At 35.9% G+C, this 27,034-nt stretch overlaps 1 protein-coding gene and 1 long non-coding RNA gene across 5 annotated transcripts in view; one reads left to right on the top strand and one right to left on the bottom strand.

The window, feature by feature from the left end:
• The first annotated feature begins 10,450 nt into the window (after window positions 1–10,450).
• The window catches only part of LOC120306267, a 72,856-nt gene continuing 56,272 nt past the window's right edge, over window positions 10,451–27,034 (top strand). Inside the window, exon 1 of the long non-coding RNA XR_005556223.1 lies at window positions 10,451–11,332. This is a non-coding gene — a long non-coding RNA (uncharacterized LOC120306267). The remainder of the gene's footprint in view (window positions 11,333–27,034) is intronic.
• MTCL1 (microtubule crosslinking factor 1) overlaps window positions 14,275–27,034 on the bottom strand; it is a 96,508-nt gene continuing 83,748 nt past the window's right edge. For 2 of the 4 annotated variants that reach the window (XM_039339200.1, XM_039339202.1), the window contains 2 exons: window positions 25,437–26,970; window positions 14,275–15,671 (listed from right to left, as the gene is read on the bottom strand). In XM_039339200.1, coding sequence (XP_039195134.1) covers window positions 15,552–15,671; window positions 25,437–26,970 — 1,654 coding nt within the window. In that variant the 3' untranslated portion in view covers window positions 14,275–15,551. Of the gene's footprint in view, window positions 15,672–21,383; window positions 21,442–25,436; window positions 26,971–27,034 lie in introns of those variants that run through there. The other 2 variants (XM_039339201.1, XM_039339203.1) reach the window with 2 other exon arrangements.

The following is a 27,034-nucleotide window of genomic DNA, read 5'->3' as shown; positions in this document are numbered from 1 at the left end:
TGCAGAAAACTCCTGGAAATAAATGGAAGGCCTCATAAAATTAGATCAAGGAATCTAAAAGCTATAACACCACATTGTCTTCTTTGCCTATTAGGACTTTTCTGTCACTTGCTAAATTAAAACAAAAAGAAACAGAGAAAAACACATGAAATAATGTAATTTTGTACTTCTAAATCTCTTCTATGGTTTAGATGTGGGAAGGGTGTTTCTACATCTGATATAATTTTGAAGGGTGATGATAAACTTTCAAACAGGATTCTAGTGTGTTCTTATGCCATGATTTTCTGGTATTGACTAATTTTTTCTCATCTCTTCTTTGGGAGAATGTTACAAACAAGCATGTCAGACAAACATGGGTTTTATGCATTTTCTAAATACTGTTGTGAAATATGAGGCGGCATTTGAAGTTATTGAGACAGAGGAATGTTTGTCTGAAATCATAAACCATAAATGGAGCAAGGTTGGTCTAAGGTTGGTAAAAAATAAGTTTAATTACAACTGTGAAACAATATAAATGTTTACTGAAGGATCCATTACCCTTTTAAGTAGAAAGACTAATTTGATTAGCATAGTATCTTTGACTCTATTTTTATTAGAAATAAAATATAAACATAACATTTTCTGAGCATTTTAAAACAACACTCAGTTCACTATACATGGGGTTAGTAATTCATATAACTGAATTATAATAACTTTAATTATATAAAAAGAGCCATGGTGGCACATTGGTTAGAATGTAGTTTTGCAAGCTAACTCTGCTGGCTGCCAGGAGTTTGATTTTGAACGGCTCAAAGTTGACTCAGCCTTCAATCCTTCCAAGCTCGGTAAAATGAGGACCCATGTTGTCGGGGTCAATATGCTGACTCTGTAAACCGCTTGGAGAGGGCTGTAAAGCACTACGAAGCAGTATATAAGTGCTATAGTGCCCTGCTGGATAGGGCTCTGGCCTATCTATTCCAGAAACTGTTCTCACAGTAGCCACCAACTGCATTGTGGCCAACCATTAATCCCCCAGCAGATGGCCTGAAGAGGCAGTCACAAGGCTAATAGTTATTGATCCCCTGACTTCCACACTATAGAGAAGAAAACTGGCAAGAATATCTTGTGTCAATTAGTATTACATGTAATAAAATAAAATGAGATTGGTAGTGTGGCTTCAGCAAAGACAGGCAAACTCCCCCCTCCTTTTGCAGTTTTCTCACAGAGCATGGCTACTAGTCACAAAAAAATGTTCTCAAGATTTGTGAATCCCAGGGAGAGGATTTAAACTGGTCTTCCCTTTAGTGGCTTTGTTGTGGGTTGCAAAGGGGAAAGCCTCCTTTCCTTTGCCCAATAATACTGGTGTACGCCGCTTAGAGAGTGCTTGCACTTAAAGCGGTATATAAGTCTCATAAATAAATAAATAAATCCAGCTAAACATTTATTTTCCCTGCTGGAAAGTCAAGGTTTCAATGTGTGTGGTATGTGTGTTTGCACAGATCTGTTTACTTAGGCAAGTATATGTGAGAATGTATATCCTTCTGTACAGTGCTTTTTTTCTAAAAAAAAAAAAAAGGTGCTGGACCTCACACATATCATACAACCCACCTTGCCTACCCTACAAGGTTCCATCCAAAAAAGGTGCCGAACTCCGTTCTGGGCATTCTATGAGAAAAAAAGCCCTGCTTCTGTATATGCTGTGTCTCCATCCACCATTACTGCCCACTTTTACAGGCTCCAAAAGATTCCCAAGAACAAAAGTAATAACCTGACTGAAAAAGATTGCTTCCTTATCTTTTAATACACAATAATGCCTGCAAGCCTCACTTTTTATGATTTCATGATATGCTGCTTAAGCAATAATTAGCTGAGATTGCCACTAGGATGTTCTTCAGCTGCTAGGGTTGAGTTGCCTGCCTGAGTACTAACCAAGCCTGACATTCCTTGGTTTTTTGTGCTCAGATTCAATGAAATATTTTCTCATTTAGAATTTTCCATATCTGATTCTAAGTGTTGTTTTACAAGGCTTTAAATAATATACTGGTACTTGTTTGAAGAATAGATATAAACCAAAAAATCTTAACTCAGGCACTAGGAAGCAGAATTGATGATTTAAATGAGACATGATTCTTCAAGAAGGTCTTGATGCTGAACTGGCTACACATAAACATGCCAGACAGTCATATCCAGACCCTTTTTGCACACTGAAAGCAAAATGGACTCATGATATCCATGTTACTAACTGAATAAAAGGTGGGGAATCAATAAAAAGATTTTCAATACACACAGAAGTGCACAAACCTTATGGATGGACTTTCTGCACACATGAAATAAATTCTGCATTATTTATTACTGATGGGTAATTTGCTGTGCTGTTTCCTAATGTGTCTGGAGAAGCATTTAGAGCAATGCCTTTGGAGCACAATGGAAAGGGATTATTAATACATACATCATAGACGCATCTCCTCAGAATGAGGAGGATAATAGTTACATCTAAATTTCATTACATCGAACAGTATTTATTTCCTGAGAACAACAATGATGCTGATAAATTTTTAATTCCTGTTTTGCTGTGGGAGTTTATACTAGTCTCCTAAGTGAAGGAAATTGATTTATATACATACTGTCAAAAATTCTCAGAATAAGAGGTGGAATTACTAGTGAAGCCTAAACATTCCTTGAAAACCCTCACAATTTTGTACTACTGTCTTGATGTTTTCTTTGCTGCCTTCCTTTTGTATGTTTTCCTACTGAGTGTGTGTGTATGAATTAAGAGTCCTTAGAGCAAGCATATCAAATTCGCGACGTCATGTGATGTCGCGCAACGTATTGGGACCAGCAATGGGGTGGGCGCAGTTTCGGCGTGATGCATCTGGCCTGTGTGCTGGCAGATGGACATGCCTGCCTTAGAGGCAGCAGAGGAAACTTTACCTGTGTTGAAAGAGTATTTGCTCCTTCTGAAAGTCCTTGTCTTATCACCTGAAGGACCATCACAGACCTGATGCTCTGCAGAGTAATAGAGCTACTACTGCATCATTTCTACTGCTATTGTCCAATATATCCAGATGACCCATGCCTGTAGAGAACTCAGTATAGATTCATTATCATACAAAATAATTACAATCAACTTTAAACCTTTATAAATTTAATTAGGAAACTCTGCATTTATTTCTGACCATCCCATTCTTCTTATTTCCAGTTTCCAAGGAGCTTTCCAATGGTAGCCATAGGTGGGAGAAGGAGAGGCACCACAAAGCTAGCATTGTGATGTTGCAACTCAATCTCTACCTATTTTGTACATGTATCCTGATACTGCAATATGTATATATGGGTAGAGTTTGCAATGTGATGCCACAACACTGCTTATGTCATTCTGATGAAAGCAATAAGCTGCTGCATGCACTAATAAAGCTCTCCCTAAGTTCAGTTCTTCACTCCCCTCAAACAGAAAAAAAATCTTGCATTTTTTTAAAAAAAGAATAACTATGTTCCTTTAAACTGGGAGATTTCAGGCTGTAGGAATTTAGACCTTAGGAATATAACTCTAGTAATGCTATTCATCATCATCATTATCATCATCATCATCATCATCATCATCATCATTTTAGCCATTGTCTATCCATGGATGAAGGCCTCTTCCGTATATTTCCAACCAATACGGTCCTGAGCTTTCTTTTGCCAATTGGGCCCATAATACTTGCTGATGTTGTCGATCTATCTTGTTTTAGGTCTCTTTCGTGGACACTTTTTATCAAGTGGGATCCATTCTATGACTGCCTTGGTCCACCTGCCCTCTTAAGTGATTTAAATAGGTGTAATTGATTTAGTTAGATTTACTAAGACTTCATACTCTACCCTCCCCCAGTATGTTCTCATATTCTGCATTTTCCATAATGTAATTACGATTTTATTCTCAGATATAAATATTATTAATTATTAACTATAATTTTAAGGATTGATGTCTTCTGTTTGTATATAAAATGATTCCACTGGTGACATCATGAGCAATCAAGATTTGCAATTGCATGAAATCTCAGCATAACTCTGTCCTTTCTTTAAATGGAGAACTTTGCTTACTTCTGACTCCAGGAAGCCACAATTAATACGAAGCAAGCCCCCTGGAACAAATCCCTTTCTTTGGTGTGAGCACCCAGGGCACCAAGACTGAAACTTCTATACATAGGAATGGGGGGAAGGGGAAGAAGCTTTGGCTTTCCCATAGCTACTTGTATACAAAATGCATGGGGGTTTTAACAAGAGAAAAAAAACACCCTCCACCTGCTTCAGATCACCCGCTTCATTAGAAAGTTCCCAGCCTGAAAGCACCGAGTTAGTAATGGCATATACAGTTCAAATGGGAAGTGATAGTGACATGATCTGCAACAGCTACTATATTTCAAAGCAATCTTCAGGCTCTTCTCTTGCCTATGATCTTTTTTGACCTTGATGATGATATCAGAGCAGGAAGAGGCATCTGCTTGGAGTCCTGCCAGTCCAACAGATGTAGCAGATATATATTGACATTTTCAATGGCAGACTGGTTTCCTAACAGAAAAAATGTGCTCAGTAATGTACTTGTGATGTGTCGCATTGAAGTTGGTCTGTTTTATAAGCTGATAACTTTGTTCAGGTTAAAAAAGTGTTTTAACTCAGTAATTGCTCAGTCTTCTGAATTTTGCTGTATTCATGTTCACTTTATTAAAGAGGATGTATTTTGAACTTTGGGCAAGTTTTAGGATCCGCATGTACTAACTCCCGTTTTCCTTCTATTTTGATTTCAGATTACATAAGAAATTGATATTGTGAACTAACTCAAATATGAAAATAGTGTGGAAAATGTTCTATTGGAATGTTTCTAACAGCTCATCTAAAGCTCTTGAGAGACTACATCTTGAATTTGACTTATCTACAATACAGGGAGTCCTTGATTTATGAACACAACTGAGCCCAAAATTTCTGTTGCTAAGTGAGACAGTTGTTAAGTGAAATTTGCAATCTTTCATGCAATAGTTAAGTAAATCACTGCAGTTATTAAGTTAATAACACGGTTGTTAAATGAATCTGTCTTCCCCATTGACTTTGTTTGTCATAAGGTCATAAAAGAGGATCACATGACTCCAGGACACAGCAACCATTATAAATATGAACCAGTTGCCAAGCATCTGAATTTTGATCACATAACCATGGAGATGCTGCAACAGTCGTTAAGTGTGAAAAAGGGTCATTTTTTTTCAGTGCCATTGTAACTTTGAATGGTTACTAAATGAACCGCTGTCAGTCAAGGACTACAATATATACAATATACAGATGAAATATAGATTAATTTAACAGTATGGTCTGATGCTTTAGTAGCCTCTGAGGAACCGGATATTTTAGTTTGAGTGATGCAGCACTTCAAGAGAAACCAACGATTACATTTTTAAAGCATTAGAAAGTGGAATGAAAGTTAGCAATAGCTACATATGTATATGAATTGTGAAATGGAGAATTAGAAGATCCAATTTTGAAGACACAATGATTCCAAGTGTTAAAAATATGAGATAGACTTCTTATGATTTACAAACAAAATTAATTCATCTGAAAATATTATGTGTTTATTGGACCCTCAAAGAATGTTTAAAAGGAAAAAAGCATCTATTTTTTTTAATGTTGCTGATGTGAGAAATGTGAATTTTTTTAAATTCATAAAACTGTTTTGTTCTATTATGGTCTTGTTTTGATTTCAAATTAGTACATGTATTGATACAATTTAGGGGGGGGGAAACCAAGTTAATATGATGTTGAACTGCATTCCTAAAACATGGATTTTGCCATCTCATGAAGAGCTTGCATAAGGCAAAAAGGATAATTCTGCATAGTTGGAGAGAAACCTACTCTCTTGATTTTAAAGGAACGAATGTAGGATATGAATTCCTTATTTATTCTTGCAGTTTCTCAGTTCTGAAAATGAAAAAAATAAACAACACAATATGCACTAGATCAGTGGTTCTTAACCTTTTTGAATGAATCGCCCCCTTGAGCCAATGAGGAAGTTGTTATCGCCCCCCTCCCCCAACATAACCTCTCAATCACAACATAGGAAATAATTCTTCAATTTATGCAAACACTTTTTTTGTTTTCTTTAAAATTGTCATCAGGACATATTGATGCAAATAATTTATTTCCAGTCTTTTTCACATATCTCCCATATTCTGGTCAATGGCGCGCCACTGTATGGGTAGAGGCTGCTGCGCAACGCACATGAAGATAAGCGATGTGTCTTCACATATGTACAGCGTTCTGTACTGAAGCTAGCTGGAGGAACATTTGAAAACACAATTCAATCCACTAATAGCGAGCAATCTGATGTTTTTGTATGACAGATATATAGCGATTCACTGTACGAAAAAGTCTCAAAAGTGTCCCCAAAACCTCTTGCTCCATCACGCCCTTTTCGTTCTTTTGCCCCCACATCGCCCCTTTTCGTTCCATCGCCCCCCTGAAAAATGAAATTGCCCCCTGGGGGGCAATATTGCCCAGGTTAAGAACCACTGCACTAGATGGTCTAGATTTAATGTCAGCTGAGCAAGTGAAATAATTTTATATAATTGTTTGCATTTTTTTCTTTTTTGTCATGTTTATTCACTCTAAAAGATTTAGGTTCATTTTCACTATATAATCAGTATTTCTTTTTCCTTTGGTGATGTAAATTATTTTCCCTATATTTCATCTTGAAAAAAGGTAGCTATGGAAAGGTACTGTATGAGGAACAGTGTTGATACAAACAAATATTAACTATGTTTCTTCTTTTATTCTTGTCTCAGGCCTTTCTTTACTTCACTATTTCTTGCTCCATTTCTGCACTTTACATAACTTTGCTTATCCTGGAATATATATGTTTCTTTTTAATTGTTTAATATAACTAAAAAAAAAGAAATAAGAGTGCAGAACGCTCATAAAAAAGTGGAGTTTTGATCCTATAATGTGGCTGCCATCTTGACTTTTTTAAAATTCTTCCCTCAGGACTCTCTGGCTATTTCGTAAAAATAGCAGTCATTTGACCCAATCACTACAGGGGATCGAGCTTTTCCTTTACTTTGAAAGCCTTTTAGGTATTTGCTTGGAAACTTTATTTGCTATATTCCTTTGTCCAGACTTTTCCAAGAAAGGATTCTAAATAATTTAACAGTTTTAGAAAGAAGCTCTAATTATATCCCACTTAAAAGATAAGGTGCCTAAATGGCTAGATGATTAATGCTGAGTCATTGTGCCGGAAAACCTCTGTTGGTGTAAAATGTGTTTCTGTGACCTCAGGTTTGATCATTCAGAAATCATGAAACATTATTTTCCTATTACAGGCTGATATCTTTGACCTGACAACTACCAGCAGTTATTCACATTAAGGTTTGAAAATGATGATGATGCATATATATAGAATTGCATTTCCATCAGGAGTTGCTGGATCCCCTGTATGTTGGCTGCTTCATTTCCGGTTCTCTTCTTTCAGCCCAGTATCAGGTAGAAGAAGACATGAACATATTTTGTTTCCACGTTTGAAGGCCTCTGCATATAAAAACCATGAAAATTATAAACCCAGTGGCAGGAATTCATTGAACCACTATTACCAAAGTGGAGATGAATATGCCCAGCTTCAGAAGTGTGTTCATATAATTCTAACCCTTTGCTTAATTCTTTAGCTTGTTGGTTGAACTTAAATCTTTTTCAACCTGGTGCCCTCCGGCATTTATATTTCTTGTGGAATTGCCCAGAAATTCCAATACATCCCTAGTGGCAGGTTTGGGAAAGTCTGGCGTAAATGATTAATGCAATAGCACCAGGAGACTCAAGTATTTAGAAAGCAGAAGTTGTCTTCTTTAGGATAGGGTTAGAATTTGGGCATCTGCAATGGGGAGCAAGTGACATTGTGTTATGTCATTGCACAAATGACACTCATTATATTACAACTAATTCAAATTACATGACTCATGATATTTGTGTGAGTATCATTATGGCACATACACTGTCATTGTTCCTTTATACTTGACACTTTTGGGATGGGACCTTGAAGAGCTCCAAAAATGACTGAACTGTATTTACCATCATTCCTTATCTTTGATTAGGCTGACTGGAGTTACAGTTTGGCAATATCTGAATGGTTTGCCACCTGTATTTTAGATCAGGGGTCCCCAACCCCCAGTCCATGGACCAGTATTGGGCCGTGGCATGCCAGCAACTGGTCTGGACAAAAAAGCAAAGTCCCATCCGTAGAATGCAGGCAGCACACAAAACCATGCATTCAGTCCGCGGAAAAACCTCTCTCCATGGAACCGGTCCCTGGTGCCCCAAAGGTTGGGGATCTCTGTTTTAGATTATACCTTATAACTGGTTTTTATATTTAGAGGGGAATAAGTGCCACTAAATTCAGCAAAACTAACTTCTCAGAAGTTCCATATAAGATTACACTGCAAATTTCTTGCAAGTTTAATATTTCAGATTAAGACTGCTCATAATAGAGAAATGTAGCTGTCTAGTATCTAGAGGGAAAGTTATCATAGTGGCTAAACATGAACACCTTTGGGTTTTTGTAATCTATGGGCAATACCTTTGATGTTGTCAGGCGTGTTAACTTGGCAACAGGGAACATAACACTGAATTGTTAATTTCAGATCATGACAGAAGCTTTCATATTTGACCTTTTTTTTTTCTTTTTCCTTTTCTTGCTCCTTATGGCCAGTCTGCCTCTTGACTCAGTAATTCCTGCAATTACTGATGGGAACTCCTGCAGTTTCTTTGACAGACTACAGCAAGCTGCTCATCTTATCACACTTTATTATTTCAGGATGACCGACAATTAATCTGAGGGCTCAGCTGTGTTCAGGGATTCTAGAGAACAACTTCACTTCTCAGTCATTAACCAGCTTTGTAAGTTGTAAAGTCTGCCTCTGTTCTCTTTTCTTTTAAAAAAGATGGATCATGAATATTCAGACATCCCCTAGGCTGCATTTTTTTTTTTTTTGCTTTGGGTGGTGGTGGTAGTAATTTGTTTTCTCATTTTTCTATTTCAGCTGGAGAAAAAAAATCTACCAATTTTTTTAGCAGAAAAGGACAGAGGGAAGAAATCATTGCTTCTGATGAATATTAGCGCAGAATTAATTTGTAATAGAATTCTTTATATCTCATAGAACATCTACAGGAATATATTTCCCATTTACTTTTTATAATTACGTGATGCAGTTTTTATCTTAATTGTAAAAAAATATTGTCACATATGGGAACAGCTGCACTTTTTCTTGATTTAGATGAAATCTACATTTGGAGTATTTTTGGGGGGGGGGCAGGGAGAAATCATATCCAGTTTGCAATCTTCTATTCTTCTAAGATTTTTCGTACATACTAAGCATCCTATTCTCTCCCCCCCCCCGCTTTGTGTCATCAGCAAACCTGACAATTTTATCTAAATCTTTTTTTAAAACATTGAATAGAAAGCCCTTGTGGCAGCCCACTAGAAACCTTCTCCTGGTTTGATAAAGCCATCGGTGATGATCATGTTTCAAGTCCACAATGTATCCACTTGTGATCCCAGGCAGTTTGCACTTAACTAACTGTGAAGAACATTATGTGCTACTTTGTCAAAAGTTGTACTGAAATTAAAGTATGTTGTATCTCCAGTACTCTCACCCTGCATTTAAAAATATCTTTTAAAAAAACACAAGATAAGTTTAGTCTGCTGAGACTTGCTTTTGTCAAATTTAATTTGATGTCTAATGGCCACCAGCTTTTTTAAAGAGCTTACAGAAAAATCTTTTTATGATCTGCTCTACCCTCTTCTCAAATATTGATGTCAGGCTGATCTGTAATTGTGGAGTCCTAGGTGCTCTCTAAGCTTGGTGTTTTCTTGTAGATGTTTCATTACCAAACTAGATAACGTCATCAGTGCTAGAAGGGAGTGGGGTTTGCTCTCATTTTATATATTAACAGCTTGCTCTCTCAGTGTTGATAGTAGTCCTGATGGGCTCTTTGATTGGGCTGTTGTTTATTGTTAGTTTGTTTTGTGTGTGATCTGTTATTCTCTGGATCCTCCGTTTTCACCATTTTAAATAATTTCAAAATACATTTGTTCTCTGACAGGCATTTCTCAAGATTTGGTCAGAGTACTAGTGAATTGAATACCCTGGGATGCAGGTCATTGGGCCATGGAGATGTGAACTTGTGATTTTACCTGACCATCTATTTTGTCTAGTTTTATGGCAACACAAGTCTTGGTATTCCATATACTCACCAGCTCCTATTTTTTGAGCCTAGGAAGATAACCTCTGTAACTATTTCAGGTTATCCTCCGCCTTTGCATTGGGTCATCATTACCTATTAACATATTTTTTGACAAAATATTGAGCAGCAATCTAGTTTTTGTACTCTTTTCTTTCATCTTCAACAAGGACACTAATTTTGCATTTCCCTTGCTAACTATTTTCAGAAATGGCCTATTAACTGCTTCAAAGAAATTGGGCACTTTTATAGAGACAAGACTGCAAATATCAGCTAAGTGCCTTCAATCCTTAAAATAAGAAAATGAACATGCACCTTTATAATCTTTAAGAATTTAAAATGGACCACATAATATTTAAGTAGACCACCAATTAAGTATTAGTCAGCAGTATGCTGCAGCTGCCAAAAAGGCCAATGCAGTTGTAGGCTGCATTAACAGAGGGATATCATCAAGATTATGAGAAGTGATAGCATCCTTTTATACTGAACTAGTGAGGCCAGACTTGGAAACTGCATCCAGTCAGGTCACCACAATAGAAAAAATATGTTGAGACCCTAGAAAGAGTGCAGAGAACAGCAACAATGATGATAAGGGGTTGGGGGATAAATTGTATGATGAATGGTTAAGGGAACTGTGTTTAGTCTAATGAAGAGAAGGTTAGGAGTGACATGATAGCTATCTTCCAACACTGGAAGGCTGTCACAGAGAAGAGAGGTCAACTTATTCTCCAAAGCACCTGAGAGTAGGACAAAAAGCAATGGGTAAAAGCTCCTTAAAGAGAGATTCTACCTAGAATTAAGGAGACAGCATTTAAACTAGCTCTGTATCTGTCTTTTTACTTAAAGCAAGGGAATTTTGTGAACTTGTTCTTTTTAAAGAAGAAATTGTCTCTCTTTTTAAATGTTAAATTTTAGTCTTTTGTTTATATTAAGATACTGCTATTACTTTGAATTTGATAAATGTGGACTTGTTTATGTATTTGTTTTAGAGTATTACAGTATTGAACTGTATCTGGCCAGGGCCTTATTGAAGCAAGTGATGTCCTAAAATATAGCTCAACAATAGTGCCCCTAAGCCCATCCGTTACCTAATTGACATTACAATTTGGTAAGTACTGAATGTGCTTATTCTATTTAATGATTAATCCAGGACTGCATCTGGCCTTTAGGGATCCATGATCATATTTTTTATTCTGGAATGTCTGCTTCTTCAAATGTTAAAAGCCTGAAAACTGAGGCTAATAGTGCACAGTATGTTCTATCTCTTGCTTCTGGTTACTACTATACTACTATATTTGCTATTTGTCTTCCACAGGCAGTCCTTGATTTACGATGCCAATTGAGACCAGAATTTCCATCATTAAATGATGAGGTTGCATTTTACGACTGCATTGCTTAGCAGCAACATTCCCTGTGGTCGCAGTTGCCACTGTTAACTGAATCCCACGGACTTGTTAGGCGAGGCAACTTTCTGCTGACTTCCCACAACCAAAGCTGTGGCAGGACACTGCAAATTCAAGGCTTGCAGGCAGGCAGGTGGCTGCTGCTACATAGGGAGCAAGGAGCGTGCATGGGTGCAAGGGAGAATCGCAGAGGGTGTGCAAAAAGTGTGGCCTTGGTTGGTTGTCCATGAGAGCTGCATATCAGGCAGGGTGTCTGGGGGTGTGCAAGAGTCATTGTGTGGGTTAGGGGTGCCTGAGTGGCTAGCCCAGTGAAAGTGCAAAGACTGAAAAGGTGCGTAGGTATGGGTTACTTACTCCAGAAGCTTGCAACCTTCTCTTCCAGGTTGCCCACTGATTTCCCCACTGAAGTTGGCATGGAAGATTGCAAATGGCAATCATGTGACTGTGTTGAGGGGTGGGATGGCCAGAACTCAAGAGAACTAGTTGTAACTACCAGTAGCTGACTGAATATATATTGAGGATCACTTGCACATTTCCTTTGTCATCATCTTTTGTAGTGCCCTTGCCAATTTAATCTGGTAAACTTTACTGGTCTCTCATTAATCCTCTGATTTCAAGTACTATTGAACATTTGCTACTTCTGCAAATATATGCCACGTTGTTTTCAGATAGGAAAGATGACATAAGCATTTCAGATCACAACTATTGAATTCTTAGTCACCTTTGTTCCTTAAGGCATCATTAGTAGGTTTACATTTCTTTTTGTTTCTTTCTCTGCTCTCAGTTTAGCCAGTTATACAATATTCACTTAAAAAGAAAATTAAGTATTGAATTCAACTGGCAGACTTTCAGTAGCTCTTCCTGTTAATTCACTCAGTGAGCCTAGTCCCTAAAACCTATCTATCTTATATTTTCTTTTATTTCTGCTGACTCAATAAGAAACAATTGTACCATCATTCACAATGGATAATCAAGAGCTCTCTGGAAATATCTTTTGCAATTAGAACCTATTTGGGAAAAAAAACCCATTTCATCCTTCACAGCTAAATATATAACTTTTTGATCACTCTGCTCTTTTCTTTTTCTTTACTGCTTGGAAGTCTTTGGAAATAGTATGACATACTGAATGAACTTGCAAATGAATGAACTTCTTTGCATTTAACTCCACTGCCAAATTCCTGTTTATTTTCTGTGATTGCTTGTCATACATCATTGCCTTCCCAAACCCAATATCATCCAAAGGTCGGTCTGGCTTAATATAAAATTCTTTATTTCTGTATCGTTTATCTTAAAATTTACTGCTTTAGTCTGAAAACAATGTTATTACTGTTAACAAACTGTACTGGCCTAGATGTTTGTTTCACCAGACTTTTGAAAATACAATGAACGTTATTCCAGTTGGCTTTCTGACTGAAATTATCAAAATGATTCAAGCTAAAACTGAATCTGAAATGAACTAATGAAAATTTAATAAAATATACCAATTACCTATTTCTGGTTCTAAGATTAAATAAAGATATAATAAAGATATTATTTTTAAATCTTTTATTGTTTATTGGAAATATATTTTCTATAGTTAAGCCTATGTTTAAAAAAGAGAGTCTAATAAAGTAACATTTTCTAACTAGCTTTAAGATTTGGTTCATATATATTGTTTATGTAGCCTTGTTATACTGTACAATATTTGAAAGTACAACTGAGACTCACATACTTTAAGTTATTAATAGTACATTTTTTTACTCAAAGCTAAATATTTATTTTGAAATATTAGATTGCATGTTCATTTTGTAAGAAACTTACAAAAGGCAGTCAAATTTCAATAACACAATGTGATGGTGCAGTGAAAGTCCCTAAGCCTGTGCTGGACTGCAAGTATAGGTTAACAATATGATTACTCCTCATAAGAGGGTTAAAAAATGGCTTATGGGAGTTTATGCATTTGTATTCAATGGATTCATTCCATTCAGAGAAACTCCTTGGCACTGCAGACTCTTAGGTGAATAAACAATTTTTGACATTTTTTTCTGCCCATCTCTGGTGGCTTACCATAGCCAGACACTAGATGACAACAGGAAAATCAAGAAATGTTGTTGCCATCCCTGATTTTTTGTAGTTCAGGCATTGTAAGATTATGCTATAACTTTCACAGCTTTCTGAAAGACGCTCCCCACCCCACAAACACCCTCCCCAAACATCTATGTATGTGTACCTGTATGTGTATGTATGCGTGTGTGTATGTAAATAAATGCAACATATCTAGAGGGTTATTTGTGCTCATTTTCAGATTTGACTTCCTGAAATCACATTTTCTACTAATCTTTCACCCTTTTCTATATATATTCAACATACCAGTCTGAGCTAGGGTGCAAAGGATACTGAAACAGTATCAAAAGGACAGTCAAGAATGAGGCCAGCATTCAGGAGGCAAATGTGAGAATATGGGATTAGAGAGAGTGGAAAAAATAGTTCCAAGATCATATGGTTCTAATCTGCTTTGCAGTCTTAACTGCAATGTTCTTGTAATTAAAAAATGTTGCCATTCTTAGTTTTTATGTGTTAACGATATCAAAAGTGTCAGCAGAATTTACTTAGCAAGTTTCTTTGCTCGTGTTATTTCTTACAACAGACGTGTGAAAAGATACAAATCTTTTTTAAACTTGACTTTTAATTTATTCTGTTTGATAGGTGTTATTAGCATGTTCCCATTATCAAATACTATTCATGTATACACAATAATTATCAAAAGAAATATGAAGAAAACATCTGTCATCCTAATAACTAATAATTGTCTTTTACATACACATTATTAATAGCATTGTTCCTATTCATTTCTTTCTAATGTCTTGAGAAAACCTGATAATTTGCTTGAATATGTGCATCATTATAACAAACTTCAAGAAACTCCGGGGACCTGTAAATGCTGAGGAGTTTATTTCCACACCACATGGTCTCAAGAAACTCTTAAAACAAGACCAGTTATAATTTAGTATGCCCAGAGTTCTCAGTGCTTTTCCCCAAAGAAGGGAATTTTTAAACAGACACTGTACATATTCAGTTGAACTATTTGACAGCCATTTAAAAACTCTTTTGTACAATCAATGCAAGAATACCAACATTAAAAGTACAGTACAGATAAATTCACAATCATATAGCAGTGAAAGAGATTGAAATCTAGACAGTGAGAGTACTGAAGCATTGTGTACATGCACTAAAGTGCTAACAATCTAAAGACATGCAGATCTTGAGTGTGTTTACTATACAGCTCACTTCCACTCTTCCTCCTCCCATTTCTAAACATTTCATATTCTCTATAATCCCTTCTAATTTAAGATAACTTTAGTCAACCAGTTCAAGGGTTTCCTTCACTAACATTTACTGCTTCAGTTATGCTAAAGCACCTTTATGAATTTTTTTTAAATGAAACCAAAATCAATAAAATTAAGAATCTGATATTAAACGAAGGAGGCAGAAAAATAGCCAAATAATCTAAATCTCAACAGTGCAAACATATTACAAGGCAGTCAGCAGTTAAGAGAGCAAGAGAGAGAACAGATTCACTGTCTCTTTGAAACAAAATTTATTTTTTAAAATCTTACCTTTATCTGTATAATTTTTAGATTCTTTTAGTTAATATACTGTGTGTAGAAAAGATGGTGGCAAAAATAGTTTTCTGAGCTATGAAAAAATAAGTTATTAACAGGCACATTAGCTGTTTCATTCTAGAAACATCAGGGTTTCTCCAGTTGTATACTAAGAAGCTGCATTCTAGAACATTCTTTGAACACTGGAACTTCTCACTGACAGAGACTGGCCATGATAATGGATCCATCATACAAAAGATAGCAAATTATGATGTGATAATTCATGCAGGTTTGTGTCATTGGTTTGAATTCTCTAATAGCAGTTTCTGGTTTACATAGTCTTCTAAAGTGAGGCAGTAGGAGAATGTAAGGCCCATCGGGATGGTGGGCGCTGATTTGCTGGTCTCTCAGGTCTAGAGAAGCAGGATTCTAAGGATGGAGCCAGGGCAGAACAAGGTAGTTCCTTTATTGTGAGAAAAATGGAAACAGAACAATTTTACTAATTCATACAGTACACAAGGGAGGAAAACAGTATTTAAATATGTACATGTATAATTTGAAAAAAGCAGCATTTTTGGATATTGTTTTGAAATGTTCAGTCTGTTCCGCTTACAGTCAATAAGAATAAAATGAATGAAGAGTTGTATGTAGAAAAGCAATCTGTAACCCTTTAAATTCTCATAATCTTCAACTCTTAACAGTCCCAGTTAGCAGAAATAATGTTAATAAGATGCTGGGAGTTGTACATCAGCAATCTCTAGATGACCATAGCTTACATGGTCTTAAATGATCTGATAATCATTCATTCACATTCTATAACCACATAAATAAACAAGACAAGATAATAGTAAAATCCTGTCTTGTCCACAAGATTGAAGAACAGTGTCATAGTTGTACAGCAGGGGTCCCCAATACCTGGAGACCAGCGCCGGATTGCAACATGCCAGCAACTGGGCCATGTACATAGTGAAGCTGCACCCACAGGATGCAGACAGCATGCAAGACCAAGTCCCCTCTGGTCCATGGAAAAACCTTTCTCCCTGGTGCCCAAAAGGTTGGGGGCTGCTGCTATATATGTCACCAATTATGTGAACCTCATCAGTCAAGGATTTTTGGCTGATAGGGTCCAGGAGAAGACCCTTTTCTGCCATATTTCCTCTCCTTTGGAACATCGTAGCCCCTAAGGTGAGAGCCACACCAACCCTTTTCAACTCCTGCCAGTTGGCCTGGGGCCCATATATATAAAAGAAATTTTGAGTTAGGTTCTTTAAGAATTACAATCTTTCAAATTAAAATATAATATTTAGTTGAAGAATAGACACAGAATTTAATAACTCTTAGTATATTAAATTTGGATCAAAGAGCAACAAACTCTGATATACAGGTAGTCCTCAACTTACAACAGTTCATTAAGTGACTGTTCGAAGTTACAACGACACTGAAAAAAGTGTATGATCATTTTTCACACTTATGACCATCACAGCATCCCCATAGTCATGTGATTTATATTCAGATGCTTGACATCTGACTCACATTTATGACTGTTGCAGTGTCCCAAGGTCATGTGATCACTTTTTTCAACCTTCTGACAAGCAAAGTCAATGGGGAAACTAGATTCACTTAACAACCGGGTTACTAATTTAACAACTGTAGCGACTCAGTTAACAAATGTGGTAAGAAAAAATCATAAAATGGGGCAAAACTCACTTAACAAATTTTTCACTTAGCAACTTAAATTTTGGGCTCAATTGTACATTGAGGACTATCTGTATCATTGGTCATCATCACTAATTTGAAATGCTCTTAAATAAACCACTGCTAATCAACACATACTAACAGAATTTGGTGCCATTTTTGGAATTTTTAACTAAACAGTTCCAGATTGCTTCAAGTTGGATACTTAGCTGTATAAATTTGCTCTGCAACATGAGTTTATTAAAGGATGAAACTGGAAAATTAAATGTAATGAAGGTTATTCAATTATTAAATTATATTAGCACAATATTAAGATCTACTTTTGTTTTAAAAATGCAATATTTTACAGCGGCAGTTTATTTATATTTCAGAGCTGATAATGATTGTTAGCAAGGATTGAGTTTTCACCCAGAATAGACCATTTTGCCCATAGTGTGGTGCAATGTAAAATAAAGTTCAGAGGTATAAAATTATAAAAACAGAATTTCAAAGCCCTTGGAAAAAGTGTTGGATTTGCTGAGATAAGAGGTGTGTTCACAAAGTTCTAGTTGTTTTGCAGGTGAGAGTGACATGTACAGTATACTCAATAAGATAAAAATGTACACAGTAACATATAAAATAGAATCTTTTAACACACAGGTAGGATTATGGAATGGCAAGTGCCAAAAACACAAGTTGAATAAAGTGATGGATTTTTTCTGCTATGCTATAAATATGGAACAAAGAAGAAACAAAGATTACAAGAAATGGTAGCTGATAATGTGATTTGAAAGAGACCAAATACTATCCTAACTCATTCATTCAAAGAGAAGTCCCATCAAAATTCAACATGTTCATGCAGTTCCATACAGAATGGTACACAGGAGAAAGCGCATATGGAAGCAAAAGATGTTAAGAAATGAAGAAAGTGAAAACTGTTGTACTTATGCTGCTGTCTTTAAACTACTTCAAGGATCAGCTGTTTTTATAGAGGCAAAAAACATTCAAACACTTTGTGAACAATGTCTGAAAATGAGCAGGAAAGATGGTATATAATTCTGACATGTATGCTAGATTTCCCTGACATGGCTAGTGTTGGAGAGTCAAACTTTCAACAAGAGCTAAAAATATAGTAATCAGTCAAGATCTCTTCACCAATATTTAAAAGTAGGAATAGCATAAAAGAAATGGAGCCAGTTTTTTTTTAACAGATCTATAGACCTTTTATTTAGAAGCTTTTCAAGAAACAATGAAGATAAGAATACAGCCACCTACGCATTCATGCTTGCTGTATTTCTAAGGCATTCATGGTTGCTGTATCAAGTGCTATTCTGTGGCTTATTTCCTGACTGCTTCTTCCTTTACTCTTGATAATTGATCCCAAAATGCTGAAGCTACCATATCTTCGGGTGGGTGGAGGTATTTCTGAGTCAATATTCAGGGGTGATTGCCTGAACTAGTCACTGCAGTTTTCAAATTTCAGAAACGATTTGCCAGTGCCTCCTTCCTAGAGGTGAGAACGTGTTCCTGGCCCAAGATCACCCAGCTGATTTTGCATGTAAGTCAGGACCAGAACTCGCAGTCTGATTTCTAGCCCATTGCTTTAACCACTACACAAAACTGGCCCTCACTACACAAAATTGACTCTCAGAGGCTATCTACCAGTTCAATGTTTTTGTTGTCAATTTTAAGGTTGGTTGTGCGTATTCTTTACTTTTGTTCCTTGACCTTTAGTACTAGGACTGGCAGATCCCTTGCATTTTCAGCCTTTAGAACAGGGCCATTAGCATAGTTCAGGTCATTGATGTTTCTTCCTCCAGTTTTTAAAACATGCTAAGCTTCCAATTCAGCTTCTCAACATATCTTCTTCTTGTGCCATATCTGTTATCAGACGTTGGCGATCATGTTGGCGATCCTGTTTTTATCAGCAGCCGCAGGAAAAAGTGCTGCTGAGTTTTGTCCAAACCAGTCCCTTAGGTTTTGAAGCCATGATGTTCTTCTTCTACCTGGACCTCGTTTGCCTTCAATCTTTCCCTGGAGGATTAAATGGAGTATCCTGTATTTTTCTGAGTGTCGCATCACATGTCCAAAATATTCTAATTTTCATTTTTTAATTGTTTTGATGATTTCCCTTGACTTTCCCAGGCGGCTTATCACCTCCTCATTTCTGATCTTGTCAATCCAGCTTATACGTAACAGCCGCTTGTAAATCCACACTTCAAATGCTTCTAGTCTCTTCAGGTGGCCTTCTGTCAGAGACCAACTCTCTACTCCATAGAGCAGGATAGAAAAAATATAGCATCTGACAAGCCTGATTTTCAGTCTTAGGCTTATGTCGTGACTGCAGAAGACCTTTTTCATTTTGAAAAATGCTGTTCGAGCTTTCTCTATCCTTGTCTTTACTTCAGTTTCCCAACATATAGATTAAATAAATATGGAACAAATATATAATTTTGTCTCACTTCTTTATCAATCTGGAACCAGAATATTTTGCCATTTTCTATCTGTATTATGGTTTAGGGGAGTGTATAGGTTTCACAAGAGGACAATGAGATATTCTGGGATTACCATTTTTCTGAGCGTATTCCATAGCTTAATGTGATCAACAAAAGGCCTTTCTGTAATCAATAAAGCACATATAGCACTGACTTGTTTTGATATTCTTGGCTTTTTCAATTATCCAGTATATCTCAGCAATAATGTCTTGTTTCCCTCAGCTTTTTCTAAAGCCAGCTTGAATATTTGGCATCTCCTTTCCCATGTAGGTCTCTAACCTGTGTTGGTTGATCTTAAGTATTATTTTACTAGTGCATGAAATTAAGGTTATTAATTATACTGTGCACATTAGATTGGAAAAAATCAGTACATTCTCCTCCTCCTCCATTTAAGTTTCCTAAGCCATACAACTACATTTTCCCCCTTAATATTTTCAATTTTGGCATTCAGTCTTTAATCATAAAGAGGGCATCTTGTTTCCGTATTGTTTATTTTAAACTGAATTCATCATAAAATTCAACAACCTCTTCTTCTTCTGCATCAGTGGTTGGATTATAAAACTGGATAACTGTAATATTAAAGGCTGGACTACCACCTGACCTGACAGGCACTCATTTAATATTTTCTATCCATATAGATTTATCAATAAAAGTACAGATGTGATTTACCATTGCCTTTTCCCATGCAGTATGAATTAATTCCTTTGCTGTTGTCACTAAAGTGATCATCTGCTGCTTGCATCTTCCTATATTGCTGTTGTTCAGTATAGATGCTTGCTGCTTTAACTGGGCAGCTGGGAGGGCCTTCACCCTTTGGAGGACCCTATTGGGAATGTATACTCATTGCATATCCTCCTCGTGTTCTTCTCTCATACCTCCTAGAACACCTGTTCTACTATGAGATAGCACTTCAGGGAAAGTTGACAGGCATACTGGTCTGTAATTTGAATGTGCTTTTGTGCCTTCTGTCTACTTTAGATACAGTATGTTATACATTTTTAGTACTATAAAGTTCTATCCTTCACACTCTTAATTAGACATAGTTTCAACTGAACTCTACCACTTTAATATAAGACTATATGACTGACTGTGAATAAAAGCATGCGTAAGATATTCATTCGGTCTTCCCCATCTACGTTTTCAAGCAGATTAGAAACTATGCTTCTTTCAATGTATTAATAATATGCATAACTGGCTTTACTAGGAAACATTTGGGATTGGTTTCTTTCGTGAACTGGAACTCTGGAAAAGTTCCCAGAAGTCTCAGCTCTTGGATTCCATATGTTTGTGCATATTCTTAGAATGAAATAAGGTAATGAGATAATGATGTCATCCATTTTTGTTATATGACTTGCTTTCTTTCTATTTAAGGTAAATATGTTAAGCCTATCTATTGAAAGCTTTTGCAAAGATGAAATTAAGATGATGTAATGGAAATCATCCCATAAACAAAATGGAAACTTGAATGTCTTTTTGGTCCTTAAATATTAAGAACCTCTGATTCTTGCCATTTTACTTCTAAACTTTTGATTTCTAGAACTGACTTTTACAGAGTTTGATCCTATAAAATGAATTTAGTAAATGGTAAAGTATAGCATTGTGTCTATAGCTGGTGATCTGCAGTGATTTGAAACTGCAAATCACCTTAGCGGGTGCAAAAATGATTGTGAAATACAAAACAGCTAAGATAAAACATATTCCTTTGACCATTCAATATGGCTATTATGGACAGAACCCTAAATCTAGCATATTTGTGAAAATCCTGTTCCATGGAATGAATCTGGTTTAAGATGAAACACTTAGATTTAGTGATTTTAGAGCAATCATACAAATAATGATCGATAAGAACTATTTTGAAGACAATTCAGGACTCAAATGTTTGCTGGCCATTTCAAATCCAATGCCGCTTCTTGCTAATATCAGGAATGCTGTTGCTTATGCACTTTATACTTTTCCATCGAGTAAAAATTGTTGTTTTTTTGCAAACAAAGGTAGGAAAGACTTACAGTACTGAGGCAGGCAGGGTTAGGGTCCCCAAGGGGTAGTTAGTAAGACAGTTTGGTTCTGGACACAGACAAGACAGAGGGAAAAAAGCAAGCAGATTGGAATGAATATTTAAACAAGAAATTTTAAATCAGCACTGAAGCACTCTCTAAATTTAATATATTAGTACCTTTTTAAAAATTAGCAAGGCTAGAGTATAGAAGAGGCAAACTGTTACTGGTAACTTTACATTTAGAAAACAGATGTAGATACACTCTAATTGGAGAGTAGAGTATGATTGTAAACAGTACATTTAATTTTTAGAAACTGTTATAACTTTCATTGAAATCAGAATTCATTCCAAATGGGAAAGTTTCTTTTCTTCTCCCCCCCATCTGCCCCTCTCCCCAGATAAGGAATAGTATATTGCATGGTACTATGTCTAGTAGACATGAATTTACCATTTTATTTTGGCATCTGAGTTCTATTTAGTAAAGAGAAAACAATATATTACCATATGCTATCCCTCTAGAAATTATGTCAGAGGTTAAAACAGCCAAACCATATTATTAGGAAGAAAAAAACGGGGGGGGGGGAGGGAGAACACTACATCAGCTAGTCTTTTTGTCAGATAATATGACTTTCTTCAACTTTCTTCAGATTCTTCAAAATAAATTCTGATGACTGATTCTTTCTAGCTGAAACTGGAAAAATGTTTTTATTTAACCTAAGAATAAGAGATTCAGTGTTATCAGTACTGCAACTTAATACTTAGAATTTTAATGTAATGAAATGATTGTCCAGCTACTTTTAAAACTGCAATTTAGTATCTAACTCTTGGCAGCAGTTAAAGAATACTCACTCCTAAGCATTTTATATATCTACAATATATCTATCATCATCATCACAATCACATCATCATTTTAGTCATTGTCTATCCCTGCAGGATAAAGGCCTCTTCTGCAGATCTAGATCTAGATCTATGTCTGTCTATCTGTGTATGTGTGAGTGTGCGCACGCACACACACACACACACACACACACACACACACACACTACATATCTGCATTTCTCAGATGTGCCTATGATTTATCAAGTATTACAGAATGTATGACTAACAAAGCATGGCTTTACTTTACAATATTGTAACCCAGAAATTCTCAACGGAAGCCACAGCTATTAAACTTTTGCAGTAAGCGGATTCTAATTATAAACTTAATCACAAGTTTATAATAGCACTTTTTGAAAATATGCATTTTGACGCTGTATTTTTCAATGTTTGCATTTAAAAATTTACACATTTGTAGAAAATTTAAGTTACTACAGCGAGAGTATATGGGAATAAACAAATGAAACTAATAGGACATCAGCATTAACAAGACTTGTAAATAGGCTTATTAATACAATTAGTCAATTAGTCATTATATTACTTAATCTAATAAATTGAAGGTAATACTGTTCTGAATGGATTTGCACTGTGCATGTTCAAAGTTTGGGAGGGTTTCTTGATATACAAATTATCACTGGATTTACATTTGACGGCTGTGATCAGGAACACATTAATACACCAACTACCAACCTTTCTAAACTAGTCCTGTTTAATTATAGTTATCAACACCTTGGTCACAACTTGTATGTATTACTAAAATGTGCTTTATATGAGGCTAAACCTTGAGAAGTGTTTAGATATTGTAGCTGGTGCAAAATGTGGTGGCTGCCAGGTTTTGGGCTGCTACAAGATGCAGAGGTCAATGATGACATTTCTAAAAGAATTTTGCACTAGTTATCGATTTCCTGATAGGTACATTTTAAGGTGCTAGTATAGCTTTCTAAAGCTCAAAAGTTTAAAGCCTGGCTTTCTGAGGTACCATGTATCCCACAGTGAATCACCTCTCCAATCGGCAGAAGAGCCCCTGACTCTTGAATATATTCTCTAAGAAGGTTTATTTGGCTCACACATCTTAGAATTTAGTCAAATGGCATGAACAGCCAAGCTTTTAATTGTTCATAATGTTAATGTTTAATTTTACTTTTAGTTATATTAACTTTGTTATGTTTTGTACAACTTTAAACAGAATAAACAGAAATGTAGCATATAAAAATAAAATGCACATAGAAGAAATATAATACACACTTAAGAGAAAGACCAATTGAATCCAGTGATTCTTCTAAGAAAATATCCATAGAATTGTTCTATGAATTAATTCGTGTGAAGCTGCTGTCATCTTGACAAGGTCCACTCAAAAACCATTATAACAAGAATTATAACTGCATTAAAAATAATCAGCTGTGCTTTCCCCTCTATTTATGACAATTTGATAAATGTTCAGTGAATTTGTAAATATAAAGTATCTTGTTTTTATAAGGATTTATTTTTGAAGTTGGTAAAGGTAGTTAGCCTTTAGTGCATAGAAACATCAAATACTTCTAACACAAAATTAAATATACATTAATCTAACAGTGCAAATTAGAGGTATTTTCTATTATTATCCATTAAATACTAGCTTTATACACTTCAAAAATAAATATAATAAACTGAGTTTAGCTATTAAAATTTCATTGAGAGCCATGTATCCTATATACAGTACTGAAGCTCCTCTTCCTCCATCCCTAAACCTAAACATTTTTATCTGGAAAAGGACATTTTACTCTGCCAGAATATGCCAATTTTGTTGAGTACCTCTTAATTATGTGATCTGGAAGCAGTTCATTTGCATTTCCTTTCTCCACATTTGTCTGTATTACCTAAACCAATTTCAGTGAACTACTGTTTGAATTCGGCACTATATAAATATTAATGGTTTGGGAGACTAAATTAGCAAATATACAGTATGTAACCTCATGTTCAATTCTTCTACATTTTAGGCAGTCATTCCTTGCAGCTAAGTTATTTTAGGATGGAGTAAAAAACATTTCTTGAATGCTATATTGAACTTTCCTGAACTTCAGATCTTCTAGATATGTTAAACTTCACTTCCCATAATCTTCTCTTCATTTCTCATCACTCTGTTTGCCCTCTCCTACTTGTAATTAGTGTTAATAATAAAAATGGGGAATTAAAATATAAAGCATGTAAAGGATATTATAGGGTAGGAAACTTTGCAAGAATTAAATGTTTAAGCTATATAGATATTAATACGCAACCTTCAGTTATTCAGTTATTCTAACTGAATTCTAACCATACCAATTAGGCATAACATTTTTCTGTGAAAAATGTTTGAAGTTGGACTAATAGAAACTGAAATTGCAATAGTGGCAATATATATCCATCCATCTATGTATCTATGTATCTATCTATCTATCCATCCATCTATTGGTTTATTTGCTATCTTCCCGATAGAACTATTATCGGCATATGTAGTCTTGTGAAAAGGTATTCATTTGTTTTTCTAATTTCCTATTTTTTTATGTATCATTGCAATTGATTGTTCTCAGAGCTTTATGTAGGAGCCTGATGAAAAATACCACCAGATAGCAAAAGTTTTACAAAATTTATTTTGAGTAGAGCATGGTTTCAAACTGTATAGTGAGGACTTCATTATCACAATAATGAAAATCAAAGATATTAGATTTATATACATAAATCACTCTAATTGTTAATGAGCTAATAATAATTACCCTAGTTAGCCCTGTAATTGAATTGATTAAATCAAAGAATAATTATTTTTCCGTATTGTTGAATTCCTTTTTTATTAAATAAATGAAACAAACATCAACCTTTAGCGTTATCTGTTCAGTAACAGTTATTCTGTGCTTCATTAGGACCCACACGAAGCTCTGATAATATTCAATAGCAAAGAAATGCAAAAATTCCAAAATATTTTTTCACAGAATTATGTTCATTTTAGAAATCCAACTTCAAGTGTACTGTGACTTATCATACAGAAATACTATGTCTCCAAAAACCCATTTGAAAAGTAATGATGTTATCAGGTTCTTCAAAAATTCACAATATACACAATAGCAATCAATTTATTTTTGAGTCAAAATAATGTAAGTATATGTATTAAACAGCACTTACAAACTACATGAACATTTCTAATTTGTTTTACTATTATAAGGATAAAACTTCTTACCTCAATGGATCCTGGTTCAACTTTGACTATTTCTTTTGTATGATGATTTTCATTGCTAAGACTTGGAGGGGTATGTGAAGCTAAGGCATTCTCTATAAATTTCTTGTTCAGGATTCTGGCAGCGTTTTCTGTTAGCATGTATCCTGGAGGAGTAGATAATTCTTGCCTGATACTTGTAATTTCATCCGTTTCATCTTTTTGTGGTTCTGTACCCAAACGAAGAGGACTGGGTGACCTGCCACGCATACTTATGCACACATCTTGCATAGATCCAAGTTCTGGCCTGGGTTCTGCTGATCTTGACCGGCTGCTGGAACTGGAGCATCTTTGGAAAGTATCATAAGTTATAGGGGTATGGTCAATGATATTGAATAGACTTGAGAGGCCATCATTTATTGTAGTATGAACTGGACTCTCTCTTGTAGTGGTAGATCTGGCCCAAGCAGATTCACTAAATCCTTTCTGAGGTGTGCTTGGTAATATCCGGTTAATTGGCTGATCTGTTTTGGAACAAACTTTTTTTTGTAATTTTGGAGAGCCATATTTTGGAGAGCAACATGTCCGTTCATATTTTCCCTTTTCAATAGCAGTAGCCACTTGTCTGCTTCTTAAACTTCTTGAGGGCGATGAAACAGGGGTAGAGCCCCCCTTTGGTGTCAGACATTTATGTGGACTGCTAGTGATCGCACGCAAAGTATCTGTCTGTAAGCCCACATTGATAGTTTGAGTAGTCTGGGTCCCCATTGTTCTCATTCCATTAGTTTGACAAGCTGTGTCTCTGAATTGAAGATCTGTTGAGCTCGAATGTATTGCATTTCTGACAGAAAAAGCTACTTCTTTCATATCATCACTCATGTTTTTGGACAGCTCCAGATTGTGCAAGGATGAGGCAAAACCCACCGTAGTACAGATAGGATGTTCAATGGGATGAAGGCCAGTTTCTAGGAAATCATTATGATGTTTGGAGAGGTCACAGGACCATCTTCCAAGCACTTCTGATGAAGTACTTTTTATCTCACCCACATTTCCTTTAGCTTTGGTCACGGGAAACAAAAAGTCTGCCTCAGGCTGATTTTTCCCTTCACTGCCAGGGACAAGTGAGTTATCAAACCTGCGAACCAATGGTGGACTATGGAAGACTCTAACTCCTATTTTTTCTGTGACAATGTAACTTCTTGGTGATTGTTTCTGGCAGTGTTCAGGACTCGTCATGGTGTTAGTTGTCATAGTAACACTTGTGGTAAGGTACCATGAAGATGGCTGGAATGGATCTGGAACAGAATTATTTCCTGCCTTTCCCATCTCTGTCCTTTCTGCCCATGCATCTGAAGGCCTTTCTAAAGCTCCACTCTGGCTTCCGGTAGTGTTGTAATCCCAATTTTTGTTAAATTCCTCTATGTATTTCAAATCATCAGGAGATAATGGAGGTGTTGTATCTTCTTTGGTGTTAGAGGATAGTATAGTCTTTTCAGGAAGAAAGGGAGAAATGTCCATCAAACGCTTGAACTCTGACATGGAGGAAACTGACATTGCCCTGAAGGAAGGAAGGAAGGAAGGAAGGAAGGAAGGAAGGAAGGAAGGAAGGAAGGAAGGAAGGA

This window comes from Crotalus tigris, unplaced genomic scaffold (assembly GCF_016545835.1).
Source record: "Crotalus tigris isolate CLP2741 ecotype Arizona unplaced genomic scaffold, ASM1654583v1 scf7180000017731.4096049, whole genome shotgun sequence".
Classification (NCBI taxonomy): Eukaryota; Metazoa; Chordata; class Lepidosauria; order Squamata; family Viperidae; genus Crotalus; species Crotalus tigris.
The sequence above is the reverse complement of the archived record's forward strand: the minus strand, read 5'-3'. Positions and strand labels throughout refer to the sequence as shown.